We start from the raw sequence: 15,000 nt of genomic DNA on the forward strand, positions 1-15,000 counted from the left end.
TTGCATGTGCATGTGTTAGAAGGAACAACAGAGACCAATCATCGTCAATCATCTCGTCGTGGCCCAAGCGTGCAACAAACCCAGCTCCAACCGAACCGGTCCCGCGTCGTGATGGCGCTCCCCGGGATGAGGACGAGCATTGATGCCCTAGCCGATTGGCAGGAAGCAGGAAGCTAGCTAGGAAGCTGGTTGGCTCGTTTGGCCCTTTTTTATTGCCGGCTCCACTACCACCGCGTGTGTCCACTTTGCGTTTCGAACCGGAAAACGTAAACAAATACACGAACCGGACCCGCAGATCGCACGAAGAACACGATCACCGCGTTAAAGCTGCGTGGATTCTCGTGCAGGAAATGAAATAAACAAGTCCACGCCGATCAGGGTAGCCAGTGTAGTTGCCACTGGAAACCTGCTTCAAATTAGCCAGCCGGGATTGGCGCTCGTTTGATTCCGCAGTTCTGCAACCTTCCCTCTTTTGGTGATCCGGATCTGACGCTACCGGTTCCTGCTGCTTCCCGGTGTTGTCTTGGGCACGTGCGTTTCGGTGCTCTCGTTATTCCGCTCTCTGGGGTCCTCCAGTCTCCTAGCGGCCGACGCTGACGACTATGTTTTGGTTGAAACTTTTGACTCATTTTACACCACTTGGCATCCAGCTTACTTGGATGCTGGAGCCAAGTTCAAGGCTTCTGTCGTCGAGACAGCCTACTTGGGTCTGTTTGGTGACGCCCTGCGTCTGGGGGAAAGCTGTTTGCGGTTCTCCCCTTTGCCGGTCTGGCAGCTCCAGCTGTTCGATACAAATGAGATGCCACAGCTTTCAATTTGAGCCGTGCGACGGGGTGTGGAAAATGTGTCACATTTCGTACCCCGTGGCCACCAGCCACGGGGGGAAGGGTGTACTCACGTGCGGTACACAAAAAAGTAAGAGTGACACATGCCAATGGTAACCACCTCGAACCCCCGGCTGGTCTGTACAACAACCGGTTTCGACCTGGACAACCCGGGCAGGAATCGGGATTGGTACAAAATACGTACAAAATATGAATTTCTTAATTGAGTGGATCAGACGGATTCGCTAATCTTTCACTCGCAAATTACACTTTTTGAGTTGAACGTTTGAAGTCAATTTCCAATATTGCAATACAATAATTAATAGCGCTAGAGAGTGAATATTGACACAGTCTATGTAATGTAAACTGTAACTGTAAACATAAATTCCAACATGGACACATCAAGCGATCGATTCGTTAGTTTTTAGAATATTTGTTAAGACGAATCCTAAATCGCTGGAAATAGAAATACTAAACGCGTTTGCGACAAGCACCCGGGGGCCCTCCCGTGGATGTCACCGTACGTACGAGCCAGGCCCCCCTCGGGATACCGGTTTCCGTCTCCCACAGCTGGTGAGTGGTTTTCCACTTTTCGCACGATCGTTCGTGCTTGATCGTGCTTCCACGAACGGATTGTTGGTGCTCCCAAGCATTTTCTCCCCACAGCAACAGCAAACAACAGCAACAACGAACGGTGAGACAAGATGCCACAGGGCGTGCGCTCTCTGCTCGACGGAAGGAGATAACCACCTTCCGCCACCGTTCCGCGGCAATCTGCTGTGTGTCCGATTGTATGCCATTTCTTTCGAACCAACGACTGCTTTGGACTGTGTGCGCTTTTCTCCTTCATCGTGAGGTCCCGACGGAGGTCGGTCGGTTCGGTTCGTTTGGTCGGTAATGTTTTCGCGCCTCTCTTCGATCCTCCTCCTCCTGCTTTCCTCCGTTCCGCGCTAGCACTAGCGGAAGCTACCGACCCGGAGCTCCCAGGTGGGATGAGAGGAGATGAGAGAGAAAGAGAGAGAGAGAGAGCGAGAGAGAGAGTGGAGTGGAAGAGGAGCCCCCATATGGCGGTTGGAAATTTATAAAAGAAGATCCTCCGTCGAGTGGGCCGGTTAGTTTTGCAAAGAAAGTTGAGAAACGCGGACCTGGAGCGTGAAGACTGGAAGATCCGTTTTGGGGAGAGGGATCCACTAAGTGATTTTCCGTGCGCTGGCCTCGGTGTGCTACTAGGATTTCCCCTTCGGTGCATGACATTTCGTGCGTGTGTTGAAAGACGTGACTTTGAAGCGCATAGTAGGCCGGGAAAAAAGAAAAAAAAAGTTGATCGCGTCCTTAATGAACCAAGTTGATCAGCGACGTAAAGAGATCGTTGCGTGTACTACTCGTGTTGGTTCGGAGTGCGTGCTCTCCGCGCTCACCAGTGAGCGAGTGTTTTGAAGGTTACGGACACGCACACGCCAATATGGCCTCCTGCTGGCAGCAGCTGCTCTTGTTGGTAAATATCTTTCACTGAAACTCTGAAAATCCCGAAAACCGATACCGATCCGATAACTGGGAATGGAAATCCAACGAAAAGGGGTGCGACTTAGCATTTTACGACGATGACGGCGACGATGATGGAGGCGAGCCCCAAATGGCTGTCTTCCGCTTTGAGTGAGCTGAGTGTAAGCGACGAACCCCGCGTCAAGCCATCATAAAATGCTAAAAGCACCGAGCGCACTAGATTCAGCAAATTGAGCACGGAACGGATTGGCCCCATCTTTTATGGTGTGTTTGGAGGGGGAGGGAAGCGAAGGTTGTACCAAACATGGCGCCGGTGAGATGTGTTTTTACACAATGCCTAAGTGACTGCCGGTGATAAGAAAAGCCCAGGGCGCGCCCAGCAAGAAGACGCTCGGTGACGAACACGCTACAAACATCAGTCAGAGCTACCATTGTGTTGCTGCCATGGCAATGAACACCATGCCATGGGAAGACGGACGACATTGATAGCGAGCACGCGCCGGAGGGGGGGGGGGGGGCCTAGCAAATCAACGTAATTAGTGGAAATCACATGCAGCTCATTTATGATTATATACGGCGGGGGCGAAAGTGTTCCGAAGATGTCTGTCTTCACCTTTTTCGACGTACTCTCGCCCAGAATAGTTAATGTAGCAGATCGGAAGCACGCACGAACGCACGCATGCGTGATGCGTCCGGTTTATTGTTTTCGAAGTTCAAACGATGTGCATGCTCTATTGTTGCAGGGCGTTGCAGCAGCATGGAATGCACGGCATGTCGATTGGCAGGAGAGGAAAACAAAACAACAAAAGAAGCTCCCTCCTTCGGTCGCTAATCAAAATGCCAAGATTGAAAAACCATTTTTTCCTAACCGTATCATTAATGCTACAAACGTGCTGCTGTTGCTGCACACCCATTATATGCTCTATTGCTACAAGACGTCACTTCCGATATCCATTAGCGATTTACATTTCTACCTCCTCGGGACGAGTGAAGAAGCTCTTCGCTGGCTATCTAATGGACTCTGACGAGAACCAGCCAATTGGTCAGCAAGAGAAGGAGATGGGAGGATGCACACGCACATCCCGCCCTATTAGTGACATAAAACCCTTTCAACGTAACATCGTAACTCACTCTGGAGCTTCGTGCGTGTTTTCGGGGCACATAAACATATCAATCAACCCGGTTTCATCGCCTGCCAGCCCCCTGTCCGAAGTGCGTTGCTTTACATAATGATGCCGCTTTAATGCCGAGGCATCCAATGGTACCGCACAATTTATGTGGCTTATCACAGCCAAGCAGCCAACGGAGCGAGTGAAATAATGTCAAGTGCGTGATTGCGAGAGTTTTTGGTGACGAACAGCAGCAGTAGCAGCAGTAGCCATTTCCGTTTCCCTGGTAACTACCCTGGGTCCCCTGCTTCCAAATACTTTCTCTGCACGATTTAATGGAAAAGTGACACAGAGACAAAGTCAACGGGTGCATGTTTTTGCCGATGTTAATTTCTCACTTGCGTTGTGTTGCTGCACAAAGAAGCATAAATTGTGGAACATGGCATACGGGTGCCGGATCGGCGTGGGGATATAACTACGATGGAAATGGAAAACTGGAAAGATCTCGCAGGGAACGGGAGAACCGTACACAACCGCACATGGAAGTCGCACGTCTAATCCACCGGGACAGCACTGATGGACAGATGGTTGGAGAAATTGATGTACGACACCAGCGTACCGCCATTCGCGTATATCCACCGATGCATCGAACGACGACGCGACCATCACCGTGGTGGTGGTCACATTATCTCGAAATCGAAATCGAAATCTGCTTATCCTGCGGATTACTAATGCACAAATCAAACAGGAAAACCACCACAAGGGAAAGAGAGAGAGGGGAAGAGAGATAGAGCGTAGGAGCCGAGGGTGAGCGTCTTCATGGGGCTGCACACCGACCGCGATCATGGACCACGGATCGGTGGAAATCGAAAGTCGTAATGGACATTTCCATCGGCCAGCGGGGGGAGGGCGCGCAAACCTGTTTTTCCTCAACCACACTCTCTGTGTGCGCGGAGGAAAAGAAAAACTGGCCTAACCTCGATCCATGTTCCGATCCACGGGGCTATGCCATGGTAGGCGGAGCAAAGGGGACCGAGTCCGGGGTGTGCTATCGCGTGAAAATGTAAAGCCACCATAAACCCACTTCGAGCGCGCTTTTCGGGCGTTCAGGCATGCCAGGGGGGCTAGGGAGTGGTGGGTTTGGGTCGGTGTCGGTGAGTACAGTCACCTACTACGGCGGTGACCGGCGGTCGATGGCGGTCACGGTGGCACAGCACGCACCACAAACATTCAATTGCGAAGCGATGGGCGTCTGCAACTGCAGGTCACCCTTACCCGATCGTCACCGTCGTCGCCATCACCGATCTCCGGATAATTTATGTTCGAACCCCAAGCTTCGAACCATGGGGCCATGGGGTTTGCACCTTTTGCTGCCGCCTGCACGCCTGCCTAATGCCTTTTGCGAGGGGCGACAAAGCCACGCAGCTCAGCTCAAAGCGAATCCATTCACTTGGGCGGATGGTGGAGTGGTAAGGACGGCGGTTGGCCCAACGTTCGTTGCAGCAGGATTGCATTCTACGTTGCACCGGGCCGGGTCTGCAACGGCTCGCTACGGTGGACCTGGCCGGGCGAAAGGTGTTGTTAAAAGGGTTTTTCTCGGTCATTCCAATTCGCGTCTTTGGGGGTTGCGTTGGGTGTGACACCGTCCTGGTCTGGGGCCGGGGAGTCGACTAGACGACTGGTGTCTGAACCGCTAGACCTGCTTACCTTACCCTCCTTGAGCTGACGAAACTAACAGGGCAGCGAACGCGTGTCGCAGCATCAGCTGGCGTCGCCGTCACCGTTGTCCTCTGTGGCACGCAAAAAGCACGTGGCCTTCGGCACGTTCTCGTGTGTCCACGCCACGCACCTAGCACTGCCCTTCACGGACTCACGTGCTAGTGATGGCGAAGAAGCTCGCTCGCTATTGTGGAGCGCAGCGATTATCTTCTAGCGGCCGAGAGAGATCGCTGCGTTTTGATCGTTCGAGAATGTTGCAGAAAGATTGCATTTCTGTCTTGTTGTCAGCTTTTTTTTCTATGACATTCAATTAATATATTTGTTAATGAATATTGTACCTTTGTTTGGTAGCAATCGAAGTAAAACTGATAAATATATTAAATTTGACCTTTGGTTTGATTAATTTATATCATTTGTTGATACTTTTTTAAATTAATTAATTGTATAAATCTCCCTTTTTAAGCAAAATGGAAAAAACCATCACTTTTGCAATTCGAAAACTCGCCGAAATTAATGTATGGTACTGGAATATTTGCTAAACAACACGTCCTGTAAATATTCCCCAAAATTTACAACCAAATATGCTTGAAAACTGTTTGTTATGAAATTTTGATCAGACAAAACAAAACTTTGGGAACGTAAGCCGCTCTAAAATAAACAAATTTCGTTATGAATAGTTCATCAAAAAAATGCAAAAAAACTGGTAACTATATGGAAATTCTTCTTCTTTCTCAGCTCTTTGTGGCGCTGGTACTGGCGGAAGAGCTGCATCCCGATGGCACACAGGAAGACATGAAAAGTGATGCTAGTACAGCTGCTGCAGCTACAGCTCCTGATGGTATCGTGACGCTGCATCGCACCAAGCGTCACGATGTCGAGATACATCGAGTGATCAAGCGACGTCCAAAGCTACCGCCATCCCGGGGCCGTAAACCGAGACCACCACGGCGGCCAGCATCGAAACCACGCGTCAAGTACGGTCCACCGAACGTTAACTATGCACCGCTCTCCCACTACGTCCCGCAGAGCATCGAGGATCCGTTCAGTTCCGGTTTCGATAGCCCGTTTGCCGATCACCCGCAACAGCAGCACCACCAGCATCATCATGGATCATTCGGTGAGCCACCGGTAAGCAGTAGCTACAGCTCATCGATCCATCCTTCGCCAACGTTCGGCTCACCACCGTTCGCTTACGGCGGTGGCGGCGGCCCATCGTCATCGATCATCACCAGTTACGAGAGCTCTTCCTTCGGGAAACCACCAGCAAGCAGCTACGAGCTGCTACCAACGGGACCTTCGTTCGGCAGCAAACCCAGCTACGAGAGTTCGCTAAGCTTTGGTTCGTCTAAGCCGAGTTTCCATGCTGGTGGTGGTGGTGGTGGTGGGACGTCCTACGGTTCCCACAAACCCTCCTTCGATAGTAGCGCCTTCGGTGGCGCTGGTGGTCTATCGAAAACCAGTTTCGGCAATGGTCCCAGTGTGTTCGATTCGAAAGTGCCGTCCTTCCTGGATTCGCCATCGTCTTCACCGACGAGCGGATTTGACCATTTGCTTGGTCCCGGAACCAAATCATCGCACGGTCCGGCCGGTAGCTACTCGCACAGCTTCACGCACCCATCGTCCTCGTCCTCGTTCGGCGGTAAGCTGCCACAGCCACACTTTGCCGACTCGACGGCCATCAACACCTACACGACACCGTCCGGAGTTGGTGGTAAGGGGGGCAGCTTTTACTCGGAGATTGGTTCGTTCGGACTGGATGCACACTCGAAACCGCAGCTACCGTTGGAAACGTACAAGAAGGATCCCTACAAAACGCCCCTCACATCGTACGAAGTGCCGATAACGAACTCCAAATCGAACCTCTTCGAACCATCGCACGATTTCGATACATCCTCGTACAAACGAACGCCTCATTACGGTGGTGGTGGTGGTGGTGGTGGTGGAAGTGTCAGTTCCACGCACTCCACCTCCCACAGTACGAGTGATGCGAGCGAGGAGTACATACCGAGCCTACCGACCCGCTACGATCAGGATCAGTTCCATACGCCGACCAAGACGAACCCCAACAAACCACCCGGAAGTGGTAACAGTTTCCCCAATCTGGGCAATGATAACGATCCTTTCACCTCCTTTACCTCGTACTATGATGGCGCTTCGGAATCACAAAAGATTCCCGTAAAAAGTCAACATCTACCAACCTCTTTCGGTTCGGATGGGTCCTCCAGTGAGCAGTTCCCGGGTTCCCAGGCGAGCGCCGGTGGCAAGGGGCGCATAAGGACGCGCAGGAAGAAAAAACCGATCCTCCCAGGACCGCCGATTGCGCACAATCTCGATACGGACGATCTGCGCGATGCGTTCGGTTCCAGTTCCGATTTCCATCAGGTGGCGATCGATGCGGATGAGTTTCTTGAGTTCGAACCGAAGAAACAGATCAAACACTCGAAGCCGGCGGGTGTTACGTTGTCACGGGCAGGGGATAGTGATCGAGCACCGTCGAATTTTGTGTTGCTTTCGTCCCAAAACAAACAGTCGGCACTCGGGCAGTCGAAAGATCGATCACGAGCACCAACGACGGCCCAGGGAACAGGAAGCAAAGCAACGAGTGGTGATGATGCTTCGAAGCACGAGCTGAACACGAATTTCTTCCAAGCGACTGCCGGTCAGGGAGGGCAACGGCCGCCCGGATCGAAATCGAGCGCGAGCAATGATCTGAACATTCTCTCCATCCAGAAGTCAAACTCCAAAAGTTATTACGCCGGTTCAAGCCAGGCCAGCGGGGGATCCGGATCGTCAGCGGATTTGCGGCCGACGAGAAGGCGCGACATGCTGCACTATCGGAGTGCCGCTAGCCTCGACTACACCATGCTGGATGAGGATGATGATGACGATGAGAATTACGATGAAATCAGTGACATCGGGACGCGCTATAGGGGCCGGAAAAAGAAGGATCTTTCGGAGGCGACAACGCGGCCATCGGTTGCCACGTAATGGAGGAGGGTGGTAATGGTGCCGGTAACGCAGTAGGTGTAGAATGGAAAGACTATTTATATTAGATTAGCTCTAAGGTTAGTCAATAAACGAGCAGCCCCACCACCACAGCGCTTGGGATGCAGTAGTTGAACCGAGAGTGCATTTCGTTTCCTTTGAGATCACGTCAATCGTGGTAAGACTAGGCCATAACTGATGACTAACCAACCCGAACGCGGCTTAGACATTTCCAGATTTTTAACCGAGTAAAACAAGAATACTGTTTCCACTTACCTTTTTATCGATGAACGAGGTCCACTGGCGGCTGCTGCAGTACGTTTGGAAGTCCTGGAAGAAGATCGGTCCGGAAGAGGTGGCCGGTAGGTCGGGAGTGTGCGTCGCCAGGCCCAGCACGGTGCGTGACTTCTCTAGCAGCGCTTTCATTACCGGAATCAGGAAAGAGTACTGTTCCGAATTATCGACCTCGATCGCGTTACTGATCGCTTGGTTCAAGCTGTACATCAAGTAACCGATTTCGGCCGGATCCTGATTGATGCGGTTCTGCAGGAGCGCATGCAGCTTCGCCGTTGCCATCGCCACAATGTCCGAGTTGGCGTTGTGCGAACACTTGAGCAGCAGGCCCAGGCACAGGTGTGACATCTCGGACCAATCGTCACTGCTGCTCTGCTGAAACACCATCAGGATGTCGAGCAGCGAGAGCACACCGTCCAGTAGCTTCACCGAGCATTTCTTCGATCCATCCTCGTTGGGATCAAGCACCACTAGGTCGTAGGCCAGCCGGAGAAGCTGAGCCGCGTTTTGCTGGTGAGTCACAGGCAGCTGTGCATTTTCCCCCAGATCAATCAGGGCCGCCTGGACGCCCATCTCCAGGATGCGCAATCGAAGGCTCAGATGCGAACAGTACAGTTCGTTGTTCAGTGCGATTAGATTGATGCACGCCATCACCTGACCGCGTTCCTGCCAGGAATCGTTGGAATTCTCGACCCCACGCCACAGGATCGTAAACAGACAGTTGGACACTTCACAGACCAGATTTTCTTCGTCGTTTTCGTCGTCGTACTTGACGCTCGGCGATTCGCCACTATTTCCCGCGCTACAGTCCAGCTCGTCGATGCTCTTGGTCGACTGCAAATCTTCTCTGCCCATCGATGCGGTGCCGGCCTGAGAGCAAGACTCGTCAAGCGACACATTCTCCTCGCTGCTACTGCTGAGCGATGATTTCTTCTTGCGGCTACCGGCGGTACCATCCTCGAAGCTGAGCGTCAACGCTGTACCGATCGTATCCTGAATATCCGATGTCTTTTGCCGTATTACTGAGTAGACGGAGGTGATGGAGGACGTAATGTTATCCACTACCGCTTCCTGCACCGTATCCGCTAGCTCCTTAATTTCGTGCTCGATCGCTGTCGCCGCTTCGGACATGAACGAATTCAGGTGCTTCGTTCCATCCTGCACGTGCAGCTCGAGCGTTTCATCATCGAACACGATCAAATCGTCCCCGGTGGCGTTAACTGCTACGGATGATTCGCTTTCCCGCTTCACCACCTCATCCATATCGGTCAGTATATTGTCCTGCTCCTTGTCCGCGGTCCCAGTAGCACCCCGGTTCTCCACCGGTTTCTTGATCAACAGCCGTGCGATGGACTCCTGCCAGCCAACCTGCTTGGCGATCATTTGCGGTGCCTTCGATTTAGTGAACGTGCTCATCATCAGTCGCCTCGCGATTTCCAGCTTCAGCGATACACTGCAGAGATTGGCGTGATAGATCAAGCAGAGCGCTCCGGCGTACCCCATCTCGGTGTCGGATGATAGGTTTAGATCCAGCAGGCCGAGCATCACATCCGGCTGCAGCTCGAACGGTAACATGAAGGAGAACAGCCCGGGATACAGACTGTGGCACTCGATGGCCGGCTCATACAGACGCAGCGCGGCCTTGTGTTTGCTTGAGATGCGCTTCGTGTTCAGCATACCGCCAATGAACTTGATCAGCTTCATGTGCACATCGCGGCCAAAGTTGCGATCGATAAACAGCGTATACATAGCCTCGGCCATATGTGGCTCGTACATGAGCAGAAAGATTTGATCTTTCACGTGTTTGCCTTCGATCAACAGCAGCAACATCTCGATAATCTCGCTAACCGTTCCTTCGTGCTTTTGCGTCGTTAGGAATGTCAGCAGGGTTGCTATCTAGAATGAAAAGATAAAACTGATAAGATCGAAAGCCCATAACACCATACCACTCGCTCGCACATACCTCCTTGATATTGACCTCCTTCTGTATATAATACCGAACGATGCGTAACAGCGACTCGCGCACCATCTTCGCATCCTGAGGCGTGAGGTTGGTGTTGACCGTAAAATGCTCGTGTATCACATCTAACAAATACTGAATACCAAAGTTGCGCCGAAAGTACTTTCGATCATCCTTGATAAGGGTGCTGATGTACTGGATGTGCCCGATGACGATCTGGAACTGGGCTTTGGCCCAGATGCGAAAGTTAAACACCAGATCACGATGCAGCACGTGCAGCAGCTCCACGTGCCCCGTCGGCATTTCGTTCTGTAGCGACTCGATCAGAAGCTGCACCGCCATCAGTACATTCACGTCGAACAGCCGCTCGTGGCACTTCTGTAGCAACGAGCTCATGATGGCGATCACATCGTTCTTCAGCATATTCTCCTTGTTCACCTCGCTACCGGCGATAAAGTTACGCACCAGACAGAGGAAGCATGCGATCGGATTCTGTATGATCTTCGGCTCGGTCAGTGAGTTCAGCTGTAGCATCTCCCAGTCGCCAAAGTGTTCCTCTTTTAACGGTGATTCGACCGGGCTGAGTGAGATTAGCTCATCCGAGGGTGGAATTTCCGACGGGGGCAGCTGCGCGATATAGTTCAGTATCGGGAGCAGTGCGACCATACCGCCAATTCCCGTCAGTGCGTTCTGTATCGAGAGCGTCTGCGCCACGTTAGCGACAAGGTGCCCATTGTAGTGGTTGCCGGGTGCTAGATCCAAACACAATCCATCAAAGCAGGCGCTGGGTGCAAAGCAAAACACGAACTTGGACGCCATATCGAACGACTCAATCACATCAGTCGCTAGCACACTGGCCACATTCGGACCGACCTCAAACAGACTCTTTAGATTGACGTTCGTATCAGCCAGCAAGACGGCACCTAGCTGACCCTTCAAGCAAACCGCCTCACCGAACACTAGATCCTGCATTCCGATCGGATACGATTTCACGCTTGGATCGAGCGATGTGGTGGATTTGCTCGGTAGGGTAAAGTAGTTCGGCACTTGCGAGACCAGCCCGGGGAAGAACGTCCGTTCGATGATGTTGGGGAAGAGGCCGGACTTTGCTTTCTCCTCTCGCTCACTACTGGGCGATGCATCCGGAACCGGGCTCATTCGAGCCGAGTTGGATTGGTGTGAGGTGTGCGACACCTTGCGAAAGTTGTTATACGGTGCTCCGATCGAGCAGTAGTGGAAGACTTCCGTAACCGAGGCGTACTTCATTGTTGAGCCCAGCTTTTGCGCTGCATCGATGTACACATTGATCTGATGGTACGAGAACAGGCGCTTCGGTGGCACGACGCTCACCGTGATCGAGTGCCATCGACCGTCGAGCAGCTGCGGCGACTGGGTTGTGGCTGTGAAGAACTCTTTCTTCGTGATTACGCTCACCACAAAGTTACCGCTCTTCTGGATGAAAAACTCGTAGCCGGTCCCATACGTGGTCGTCAAGCTGAACAACTGGCGCCGATAGTTCTGACCCATCGTGCACTCCTCTTCCAACCGTAGCCAAGCGTGAAACACGAAGCCATGGGCGGTATCCCATTTGCGTATTTCCGGTATCGTGATGCCGCTCGTGTTCGTTTGAATGTCGAGAAAGTTATCCGGCGCAATGCCGAGTGTCGTTCGATACTGCGAAATTCTCAGGATGGTTTCCAACAGCTGCTTACGGTGCTCAAACTGTGCCTCACGACGCAGTAACCTTAGCAGGCTGTTCACTTCCGTCGGATAGATACTGTATTTTGCCAGCTCTTCGATGAGCTTTAGCAGATTGATGGTGCATTTGAATGATAGGCGATTTCCGTCCGTCAGACACACGTCCACGATGCGTTTAATCGTCTTCTGAGCGCACACTTGCTGCTTGCTGTAACGGTGAGGATGATTGATCAATCACAACATTTGTCACGGAAATGCTTCAAAACCCTTACCATTGCATTGTTGCAGCACACTTCCTCAGCAGCACCTCGCTAATGATGCTCTGTTCGGCTTCGTCCGTTTGTGGAATCCACTCGATTAGCTTCGTAACGACGGACACGTGCACCTGGCGACTATCGGTGTTATCGAACGCAAAGCCAAGGCACTGTTCGATCAAACCCTTTGACGGCTTGCCGTAGCACTTTAGCCCATCGAACAGCACATTAATGCTGTTGGTGTGCAGCAGATTGTACTGAATTTTCTCCGAGTGATAGCACAGACTCTGCAATGCTCTCACTAGCACCGTTCCGATCATTTGCCGATCTACATTCCATCGCTGGTTGAAGGAAAAAAAGTAGGTTTAGCTTGATCTCAAATGATAGACCACTCTTCTATGATGGTATTACCTTCGTCTGTTCCGGAATTTGCACCAGGCTCGAGAGAAACTTTGCCTCAAACAGAGCATTGCAGAGCACCAGCTTGTTGGCGTGCTCGGGAATGAAGTCCTCGATTGTAGCAATCGTTGCGCAGAGCGCTCCTACATCGATGCAGCTGTCGTTGTCGTGCGACAGCTCGAAGCTTTCCGTCGACAAGGATTTGGCGAGGAAATGCTCCGTTTTTAACAACTCATGTATCGCTCCGATATACAGTTGGAAAATGGTCAACAAGTCAATTTGGCGCTAAAAGGAAAGAAGGGAAAACGGAAAAATCAGACGCCATTCACGTGTGGTATGTGGACGATCAAAGTGAGCGACATGATCTTACCTGTTCGGGACTAGATTTTTGAAGAATGACTGCCATCAGAGCAAAGCATTGAAGCATCAAACGGCGCAGTTCCGCTTCGCTGTCCCATTTGGAGATTACATCTATGATAATGGTAACTGTCGCGGGGCTAACGGCACGTAGTCCATTATGCTAGAGACGATGTGGGGAAGTGGGGATGTTGGAGAATCATGTTCGTTACTTTTCAGCATCGCAACCAGTCATCCAAGGCTACTGTTATCGGCTACTAATGGTTATGCTTGTTATCCAAGGGTTCACTTATGAACCGCTAGGAGTTTATTGGTTAGATGTTATTTAAACATACAAAACACAATCGCACTTAGGCTCATCTACATTCTATGTACTATACGATTACGTTAATAAAAACGAGAACCACTAATATGATGCTAAACATAATCAACCACACATTGACAGTACAAACACTGATAAAGCATGCATTACGATGCGACGAGATTATCTAGAGCTAACTCACCGAAGCCCGCTTACTTCCTTCACCGTCCGGATTATTTAAAGAATACGAATTGACATTTTGCAGCGGAACATTAACTAAAGCTGCCTGTAATGTGAGAACGTTGTAAAAGAAGGGGAAGAAGAAGAAGAAAAAGGAGAGTATCGAGAAATAGGAAAAACGTGTAAGACAGCAAAGATCCCAAATCACCCGTTTGCAAGGAACAAACGTATGCAACATTAATCACCGGAACAACCGAAAAGGAATGCTCAATGTGCGAGAATACTTCAAAACTTGTGAAGCCAAAGAAGCACCTCGCAGCAAAGAGAGAGCGAAAGAAAGCGAAAGAGTAGGAGTGGAACACCGGAAGTAGAACCTCGTTAAAAGCGGAATCCTAGAGCGCAGCGCTTACCTGAGATCCCGCAATGATTGCGCCCAGAATGTGGACCAAATCTTTCCCAATCTTTGTATTTTTGCTAGCTTTGCCGCTCTGAAAACAGTCGTAGATGAATGGCACAATTTCTAGATGCATGGGAGAAATCTTGTAGCTAAGGGTGCTATAGTCCGCGTGGTGGCCACGCAGATAACTTCTCCAGGTGAGATACGGATCGTACAACACCTCCAGCAGACGGGCAACGCTCTGCACGAACAGCTCGTCCGTGGCCACATCCGTCGATTTCCTATCGTCAAGCTGAAAGCAAACACAATTGTTTGAGTGTTTGAGCGTGCATGCGTGGCAGTGTTGCCCCTCGGTGGCCTACCCGAGTGATGATAAAATTAGAAATCGCTATGCAGCTCGAGATGTAGCTGGATCGAATAACGGCATCGATATTCTCGAAATGACGACAAATCACCGTCAGGCATTGCACGAGCAACACGTTCTGTCTCATATCTTCATCGGCGATCCCAGCACCGTCCTCCGTGGCCTGAAACATGGTCGAAGAAAATGAAATCAATTGATAAGCAGGCTGGAAATGCCATCCCCCTCTTGCGCCTATGTATCCAACGCTGGTTTTTCCCATTTTTTCTCCAGCGTTATGCAACAATGTTTACCTACATTTTCACAACAATCGCGGGCGATTATGAGGAACTTCTCGATCGCGGGCAGCAACTCGTCCGGCAATCGGCTCAGGTGCGGTCCCAAATCGGGCAGCACCTCGTCCCAGCGCGCCGCATTGTCGAAGTCGAGCTGCAACTGGCTGTGCCAGATATTGACGAACCCCGTTATGAACTGCCGGAAGTACGTTTCTTCATTCTACAAAATCCAAAAGCAAAAATCGTGAAAATCTCCGAGGAGCGGGCCTGTTTTGGGTCGCTGGAGCGCTTACCTTCGTCGTGTACTGCACCCACAGGTTGTAGATGTCCTTGCGGGAATCCATCGTCGAGTTCCAGCACAAATTAGAGCATTCTGACGACGCA

The 15,000-nt window shown here is 51.2% G+C and overlaps 1 protein-coding gene across 2 annotated transcripts in view; it reads right to left on the bottom strand.

Annotated features, from left to right (window-relative positions):
• Positions 1-15,000, bottom strand: part of LOC126571050 (neurobeachin-like protein 1) — a 44,949-nt gene that overhangs the window by 29,906 nt on the left and 43 nt on the right. Inside the window, exons 1-10 of one of the 2 annotated variants that reach the window (XM_050229272.1) lie at positions 14,910-15,000; positions 14,639-14,836; positions 14,343-14,507; positions 13,994-14,272; positions 13,606-13,689; positions 13,116-13,265; positions 12,758-13,030; positions 12,365-12,687; positions 10,398-12,300; positions 8,417-10,330 (exon numbers count right to left, since the gene is read on the bottom strand). The exon at positions 14,910-15,000 is cut by the window's right edge and continues 43 nt beyond it. In XM_050229272.1, coding sequence (XP_050085229.1) covers positions 8,417-10,330; positions 10,398-12,300; positions 12,365-12,687; positions 12,758-13,030; positions 13,116-13,265; positions 13,606-13,689; positions 13,994-14,272; positions 14,343-14,507; positions 14,639-14,836; positions 14,910-14,960 — 5,340 coding nt within the window. In that variant the 5' untranslated portion in view covers positions 14,961-15,000. The remainder of the gene's footprint in view (positions 1-8,416; positions 10,331-10,397; positions 12,301-12,364; positions 12,688-12,757; positions 13,031-13,115; positions 13,266-13,605; positions 13,690-13,993; positions 14,273-14,342; positions 14,508-14,638; positions 14,837-14,909) is intronic. The other variant, XM_050229273.1, reaches the window with a different exon arrangement.

The sequence above is a fragment of the Anopheles aquasalis genome, chromosome 2 (assembly GCF_943734665.1).
Source record: "Anopheles aquasalis chromosome 2, idAnoAquaMG_Q_19, whole genome shotgun sequence".
Taxonomy (NCBI): Eukaryota; Metazoa; Arthropoda; class Insecta; order Diptera; family Culicidae; genus Anopheles; species Anopheles aquasalis.